Source organism: Gekko japonicus, unplaced genomic scaffold (genome assembly GCF_001447785.1).
Source record: "Gekko japonicus isolate JY-2015 unplaced genomic scaffold, Gekko_japonicus_V1.1 scaffold2327, whole genome shotgun sequence".
Lineage (NCBI taxonomy): Eukaryota > Metazoa > Chordata > Lepidosauria > Squamata > Gekkonidae > Gekko > Gekko japonicus.
Window position 1 is genome coordinate 88344 of NW_015172618.1, and position 8695 is coordinate 97038.

Sequence of the window (8695 nt, forward strand, 5' to 3'; positions counted from 1 at the left end):
TTCTTGGGTTTGTTTTTAAAAGCCTCTTGCAATGCATTAGAAAAATGCTTGGATCGAGGCAGCCATGACTAAAAGATGCGGTCGTTGCCTGCCAAAGACGACAGACTGTGGTTCTCCTTTCTGTTCATTTTGTTTGTTAAAAGGAAAAATAGGGAAAGAGAAGAAGCGTCTGTTTTAGTATTTTGGCTTCTTTGGAAATGGTGTGTTTGTGTGTGGAATGGAGCGAAGGTATTCTTTGCACCTGAGGATGGGGAGGCAAATTATCACTGTTTTCTGGGCCAAAAATGCTGCTTTTCAAATCCAGCCTGTGGGTTTATTTTAAATCCACTGAGCAGAAAGGAGCTGATGATCCCAAACCGCTAAGACAGCCATTCTCGTGGGCTGCATGAAGCTACTGACACATTCCAATATTCAGAGACTGCAACCGGATAAAAAGAATTGCCCTGCTGGATCAAACCCTGGTCAGCCTAGCCCAACCGCAGCCAGTTGTCTCTGTCTGAAATCTCACAAGCAGGGAATGTAGGGGAAGGCCTAACCCTAATCCTAACCCTAATCCTGGTTTTCAGAGGTAGACTGCCTCTGAACATGGAGTCAGTCTACCACTGAGCACCAATTCAAAGATCTTTTTGCCAGCATCATTTATGTGCTATCATGGGAGGGGGGATTATTGCTCTTTTCAGGGCCAAAAACTCTGAGCTGACCACTGCAGTTCAAAACTGTGGTCTGATTCACATATACCTGGATCTCTGGAGGGTTCAGAAATAATCTCAGGTTTTGTGTCATAAGAACATAAGAGAAGCCAATGTTGGATCAGGCCAATGGTCCATCCAATCCAACACTCTGTCACATAGTGGCCAAAAATACCAGGGGCCACCAGGAGGTCCAGCAGTGGGGCCAGGACACTAGAAGCCCTCCCACTGTTGCCCCCCCAAGCACCAAGAACATAAGAACATGAGAGAAGCCAATGTTGGATCAGGCCAAAGGCCCATCCAGTCCAACACTCTGTGTCACACAATGGCCAGAAATACCAGGGGCCATCAGGAGGTCCACAGTGGGGCCAGGACATTAGAAGCCCTCCCACTGTTGCCACTCACACCCCAAGCACCAAGAATACAGAGCATCACTTGCCCCGGCCTGAGAGTTCCTATCTATACCTGAATAGTCTCAGCTGGATACCTTGGATAGCCACTGCCAGTCAGAGTAGATAATCCCGATCTAGATGGATCCATGGTCTGAATTGGTTTAAGGCAGCTTCATGTGTTTAGTATGCAGAACCTCTGTTTTGGGGATGGATCATGGGCCATTGGTAGAGAACATGTTTTGCATGCCAAAGGTCCCTACTTCAGTCCCCATCATCTTCACTTAAACTTTAAGGCATAAAAGGGCTCAGGTAGCAGGTATGGAGAGAGACCCTTTTCTGCCTGGGACCCTGGAAACCAATCAGAGAGTGGAACTGGTCGTATCTGCTACTCCCGAGGCGGCCTGAGTACCCGCAGGTTTTCTTTTCCTTTAGGCGTCGCAACACCGGCCTGCTTGTCCGTATGACCAGAATGAGGGCAGGCGAGAGATGACACGATTCCAAAGGATGTCCTTCTGGGCGCGATCTTGCAAAACACTGGAAAATTAGTTGTTTGCTCACCTGCCATAACTGGGATCTTAACGAGGCTCTGTGGATTTCCCACTCTGGTTATAATAGGCTGGCTTCAGGCTAGCCGGGTGGCAGGAGAGAGACCGGCGTCTTCCCTTGGGCTGCAGACAGAGCAACCGGCAGACGCCGTTTGCTCCACGGAGGAGTCTCCCCGGCATTTGAATCTCACCTGGCAGCAGGTGGGCCTCTGGAAGCCAAAACTGGCATCTGCCCGCTGGAGGGAAACGCCAAGGCTGCCAAGGAGCAACCTGCCACTGCCCGATTAAAAAATAACAGTCTCCCAGAATGTTGTTAGGAGGCAGGGATAATTACTGTACTTTTCACAGTGTCAAATCGTTGTGCTGGGTTCCTCTCGCTGCCTTTCAGATCAGTCAGAAAGGCAGCGGAATTCGATCCTCCAGAGAGTTTCATGTCCATCTCTTCATACTTGGCCTCTTCCCCCAGAAGCATGAAGGTGGCTTTGCAATCATCTTGTGCTTGTGACTTGAATGCCAGCTGTCCAGAATAAGTTATTTTCGTTTGGCTTTTCTTGGACCGTGTATTTTGGAACCCGCTTTGGGATGGAATACGGAAAAACCGATACGGCCGTTGTGGTTTCTTTCCGATTCTACGCGTCGTAGTGATCATTCATTTCGGCCTACTTACTTTTCTGGGCTGTCGTCGTTCCTTTTGGGGTTTCTGTCGACACTATTTTTATGCAGTCGGTGTACAAACAGTGTTGCAAAGTGTTAGGATTTTGTGTGGGGAATTGAGCGCAAGGATAGAAACCGGTGCAAAAATAAAGAGATTCGCTTCTTACAAGGTAGGCATGAAATGTGGGCATTTGAATCCTACCAGCAGATTTGTGAAGTTCAGCCTCTTCCCTAAATGGGAGGGTACTTTCCTGTTTATTTGTTAGATTTTCACTCCGTTCCTCCGAATAGCTCAAGAGCGCTGTACACCGTTCTTCCCTCCTCATGTTCTCCTCACAACAACCTGGCGAGATTGGTTAGGCTGAGAGAGTGACTGGATCAAGGTCACCTGGTGAACTTTATGGCCAAATGGGAATTTGAACCCAGGTCTTTTCGTTCCTAGTCTGTATATTCAGACCGCTGCTTCAGGGGTCCCCAGCCTGACCCTCCAGGCACCTTTGGGATTTTGACACAGAGTGCTGGGCACAGTCACATAACGGCTGCCACCGGAGGTGGAGCCAATCACAAAATGTCAGGGAGAGAGAGGTTATATATAACCGTAATAGTGACACGTCAGCATTTCAGGCATAGTAAAGGTAAAGGTTTCCCTTGCTCAAAAGCCAGTCGAATCCAACTCTGGGGTTGCGGTGCTCATCTCCGTTTCCAAGCCGAAGAGCCAGCGCTGTCCGAAGACGTTTCCATGGTCATGTGGCCGGCATGACTAAACACCAAGGCACACGGAACGCTGTTACCTTCCCACCGAAGTGGTACCTATTTATCTACTTGCAATTTCTTGCTTTCGAACTGCTAGGTTGGCAGGAATTTCAGGCATAAGCGCTGTTTAATAGGATGCCTTCTAATCTGTACAGCTAATCAGACGTCCTGCTTTGCCAACACCCACCTTGCCCCTCCCACTTTCTAAAAGCTCTTGGCAGGTTCCAGGAAAGGTGTTGCTGGGAGCCGTGGTGCCCAGAGGCACCGTGTTGGGGACCCCTGCACTTCTTTGTTTTGACTCTCCTAATCTGGTGGGTGGGGTGTGAAACAAGAGCTTTGTGGCCAAGAGGTCTATTCCAAGGGGGGGGGGGGGGGGGGGGGGAATGCACGTGCTCAGGCTGTGGAGATGAATGTGCAGTGCCAACCCATGGGAACGGCTGACAGCATGGAGCCTCTGGGTGGGCTGGTTGAGCTATCAGTACTCGGGACCTCTTGCCTGCTCAACAGACCGGCACCTTCTGTCTGCCATGTTCTAGCCCTACTGGCTGAAGCCCCAGAACTTCAAGCTGCTCACTGCTGGGAACCAGCGTTGTAGGATCATTTCATGGGCGGCCTGTGACCAGTGTTCCCTCTAAGCTGAGTTAGTGTGAGCTAGCTCACAGTTTTTTAGCCACCGGCTCACACATTTTTGCCCAACTCAGGAAGGATGGCTCCAGAGCAGACTGATTTATGCAGCAGCCAAATCACTCGCTCACAACTTTAATGCCAGGAGCTCACAAAGTAGAATTTTTGCTCACAGGACTCCACAGCTTAGAGGGAACATTGCCTGTGACCCCATAGGGTTGCCAACTTCCGGGTTCCACCTGGAGCTTTCCCGCTATTACAGTTGGTCTCCAGACTACCAAGTCCAGTCCCCCTGGAGAAAATGCCTGCTTCGGTGGGTGGACTCCATGGCATTAGACCCTGCGGAGGCCCCTCCCCCTCCCCAAACCCCGCCCTCCTCAGGCTCCGCCCCCCCAAATCTCCCGGTATTTCCCAACCCAGAGCTGGCGACCCTACCCATGAAACTGTGTTAGAATGAGTCAGCCCCTTGGGCTATCTAGGTCAGTCTTGTCTATTCTGACTGGTAGCAGAGGTCCTCCATCACCTGTTCCCCTCCCTTTTTCTTTCGGGGCCGCTTTACCATGGATCAGCTGAGAAAGGAACAAAGCCCCTTAAAGGGCTGGAGGGGAGAGCCCTCCCGGGAGTGGAGCAGGTGGAGTGTTCAGGTGAATCTTCTGCCCCCTACCCACCCTGCAGTTTCCCCTGGAGCCTGTTTAAAGTAGGTTTATTTTTATTCCAGCTCAAAGGGGAAAAAGCCAAGAGCTGGAAGAGTTGTGACCATCTTGGGCATGATCGCAGGGATGCCAGCCTCCAGGTGGGACCTGGGGATCCCCTGAAATTTCAGCTCATCTCCAAACTTCAGAGATTGGTTCCCTTGGGGGGAAAAAGGATGCTTTGGAGGATGGCCTCCACGGCATTGTACCCCACTGAGGTCCCTGTCCTCCCCAGGTTGTTGTTGTTGTTGTTCAGTCGCACAGTCGAGTCCAGCTCTTTTTGACCCCATGGACCACATCACGCTAGGCCCCCCTGTCTTCTGTCGTGCTCCGGAGTTTGCTCAATTTCATGTCCGTTGCATTGATAACACTGTCTAACCAACTCATCCTTTGCCGTCCCCGTCTTCTTTGACCTTCAATCTTTCCCAGCATCAGGGTCTTCTCCAGTGAGTGCTCCCTTCTCATTGGGTGGCCAAAGTATTTGAGCTTCAGTTTCATTATCTGGCCTTCCAGGGAACAGTCAGGGTTGATTTCTTTTAAGATTGACTGATTTGATCTTCTTGCAGTCCAGGGGACTCTCAAGAGTCTTCTCCAGCACCATAATTCAAAAGCATCTATTCTTTGGCGCTCGGCCTTCCTTATAGTCCAGCTCTTGCAGCCGTACAGTACTACTGGGAATACCATCGCTTTGATCCTGCGGACTTTTGTTGGCAGGGAGATGTCTCTACTTTTTAATCATGCTGTCTAGGTTTGCCAGTGCTTTCCTCCCAAGGAGCAGGTGTCTTAATTTCATCCACCCCCAAATCTCCAGGAGTTTCCCAACCTGGGGCTGCTGGCAACCCTACCCCCATCCCCAGCCAGCGTCCCGGAGGGATCCGGCAACCCTAGCCAGGATGTCACCCAGCTGCTCCTAAGTGCTGTGAGGGGGGGGAAGGTTCTTGTTGCCCCTGGGGGAAGTAGGCCGGGTGAGTGTCCTTTCCTCTGAATGGCAGCGCCTCTCCGGGGTCTCAGGTAGAGGACATTCACATGATCCATTATCTGATCCTTTTCACTGGAGATGCCAGGGATTGAACCTGGGACCTTCTGCGTGCCAAGCAAATGCTTCCCCGCCCCTGCACCACAACCCCTGACAAATACTCCTCACAGATCCAATCAAGTCAAGAGTCTCAGGAGGGTGCCAAAAAAGAGAGAGAGAGAAATTAATGATCAAAACTGGAGCAGCAGCGTCAGGCTGGGGTGCCAATGAGGCCACTTACAACCTATTCATCTTTTCTGCAAATCCAGCATCCCTGTCCTGTGGCCCTCTCACTCATTTCTTCCCTTTTGATACATGGAACTAAATTTAACCAGCTTTGGCACAATCATTCTCCCCCCCCCATCCCTCCTCCAGCACCCACCTTGTTTTTTTTCTCTGGCGTTCTGCTAAGGACTGGCTTTGAGTGTGTTTCAAAAACCAATGGGGTGTCTTTCTGCTTCAGTCAATAATCTCTGTGTGGGAACAAACAAGCCCTAGAATTATACCAGCGGGGCTGCGTGGATTTGCGTGGGTGCGCTGTGCAGGCACGGAATCGGGTGCCGAAGCTGACATTCCCTAGGCCCAGCTATGTTTGTTCATGGAAAGCAAGTATCCAGTCCTCATGGTGTATCCTAGGGGGGAGAGATCTTTTGGAAGACTGCAAGGAGCAGCATAGCCCAGGCTGGCCTGATCGCGTCAGATCTGTGAAGCTAAGCAGAGTGTGTCCTAGTTAGTATTTGGATGGGAGACCACCAAGGAAGTCCAGGTTTGCTATGTCAGGGCTTTTTTTTCTGTAGAAAAAGCCCAGCAGGAACTCATTAGCATGATAGGCCACACCCAACAGCAGAAAGTCATTAGCATATTAGGACACACCCCCATGACATCCCCCTGCTTGCCCAGGCACCCTGCGACTGTGGGGAGCACGGGCAAGCCCCCCTTTGAAGGGAAGGGAGTTTAAACTGCCTTCCCTTGGCTTGTCCGGGCACCCCACGGCTGCGGGGAAGGCATGGGGAGGCATTTAAATGCCTCCCCAATCCTTCCAAGGGGCCCCCTGGCCGGCCCGCCTCGGAGTCGCTGGGGGGGGGAGGTCGCTCTCCAGGCCTTCCCTCTGTAGCAGAGTTTTCGGCTGTAGTGGGCGTGGCCAACTCTGAAGCCAGCCGGAACTCCGTTCCTGTGCGTTCCTGCCCCCAAATATCCCTGTGCTATGTAATGGCGAACCACTTCTGAATTGTTTTGAAAACCCTATGGCAGCGATGGCGAACCTTTTAGAGACCCAGTGCCCAAACTGCGACCCAAAACCCATTTATTTATCGCAATGTGCCAACATGGCAATACTGAGGTTTTACTTTAGAAAAACAACCCATACATTAACTTAAGATGATCCAAACAAAGTAAGGAAAGCAATCCAAAATGCTTTCATTTACTTAAAATTATTTGGCAGAGAATTCGACACTTTAATGATGGTCTGGGCCTGGCTGGGGCGATGGCACGCGTGCCCACAGAGAGGGCTCTGAGTGCCACCCTCTGGCACCTGTGCCATAGGTTCGCCACCACTGCCCTATGGGGTCACCATAAGTCAGTGGGGGTGATGGTGATGGTGGGGCAACATTTGAGAGAAGAGTCCAAAGTCAGAAGGAGAATGGGCAAGTTTTCAGGGCTTATTGGATAGAGGGCTGAGGGTGGGAATGCCCACCAAATCAGCAATCAAAGCAACAGAACAAAGCTCCTAAGGGAATAGGACCAGACAAGTAGACTGACAAATAGACTGCCTTTAAATATGGAGGCTTCATATTGTCTCTCACAGCCATTGACAAACATGAAAGAACATGAGATGACATTTCCAGTTGTGGACCTCCTGATGCCTTCAAGAAGCCCCCAAATACCCACAAAGGCAGTAGCGCTGTCCAGCTGATGTGTCCCAGCACCCAGTATTTATTAGGGCTGCCAACCTCCAGGTGGTGGCTGGAGATCTCCTGGGGTTACAACCCATGCTCCCTCTAAGCTGTGGAGTCCTGTGAGCAAAAATTCTACTTTGTGAGTTACTGGCCTTAAAGTTGTGAGTGAGCGATTTGGCTACTGTATAGATTAGTTTGCTCTGGAGCCATCCTTCTGGAACTAAGACAAAAAAGTGTGAGCCGGAGGCTAAAAAACTCTGATCTTGCTCACACTAACTCAGCTTAGAGGGAACACTGATTAAAACTGATCTTCAGGCGCAGGGATCCGTTCCCCTGGAGAAAACGGCCACTTTGAAAGGTGGGCTCTGTGGCATTAGACCCCACTGGAATCCCTCCCTTCCCCAAACCCCTTCTTCTCCAAGCCCCACCCACAAAATCTCGAGGAATTTCCCAACCTGGAGTTGGCAACCCTGGTATTCATTGGTACAGGTTGTCTAAACACGGAGGTTCCACTTTTTCCTCCTGGCTAATAATACACCTTTCTTTCTTCATGCATTTGTCTGATTTTTCTTTGGGAAGAGAGCTGAACTAGGGGCTCTCACTATTTACTAATATGGTTGCCAACCTCCAGGTGGTGGCTGGAGATCTCCTGGGATTACAATTTATCTCCAGGTGACACAGATCAGTTTGCTTGGGGGGGAAATGGCCGCTTTGGAAGGCAGACTCTATGGCAGGGGTGTTGAACTCATTCGTTATCTGACATCAATGAGACCTTGTTGGGCCGGGCCGCGTGTGTCATAAAATGTAATGCCAGGTTGCAGAGATATAAACTTTATAAAGGACACAAACACAAAGGGTTTTGTTTTTTTTACTTAAAATAAAAACATGCTTAAAACATTAGCACTCTTGCAATATTTTGTTTCTTTAACAGTGTCTGATAACTGACACCTCTTGCTCTGAATTATTACACTAAAATGTCTGTGCTGTTGCAATCTTGAGTATGCTGTTCAGGTGTGCATCTGTAAGCTGCAAACCTACGATGACACAACAGCAGCAGAACTGAAAGAAGAAGCAGAAGACAGCCAGTTCCACTGCGGGCCTGAGAGAAGCCCTCTGGGGGCCTGTTCCGGCCCCCGTGCCACATGTTTGACATCCCTTCTCTATGGCATTACACCCAATGAAGTTCTTCCCTTCCCCAAACCCCGTCCTTCTCAGGTTTCATCCCCAAAATCTCCAGGTATTTCCAAACCTGGAGCTGGCAACCCTGTTTACTAATGAATTCCATTTGTTAATTGTGATGATGCTCGCTCCTTCCCCCTTGTGTCTTTTTTTTTTTTTTTTAGCCCCCGGAGGGGAATTTTTTATTATTTTTCAAAACTACAAAAAACTACTACAGAAAAACAGGAAGGGGAACTACATATACAGGATAAGTAAAG

The 8695-nt window shown here is 50.0% G+C and overlaps 1 protein-coding gene across 1 annotated transcript in view; it reads left to right on the forward strand.

Moving 5' to 3' along the window:
- LOC107119197 (double C2-like domain-containing protein beta) overlaps nucleotides 1-8695 on the forward strand; it is a 213454-nt gene that overhangs the window by 65955 nt on the left and 138804 nt on the right. The window contains exon 4 of the mRNA XM_015421658.1: nucleotides 3570-3624. Within this exon, the coding sequence (XP_015277144.1) occupies nucleotides 3570-3624 (55 nt within the window). The remainder of the gene's footprint in view (nucleotides 1-3569; nucleotides 3625-8695) is intronic.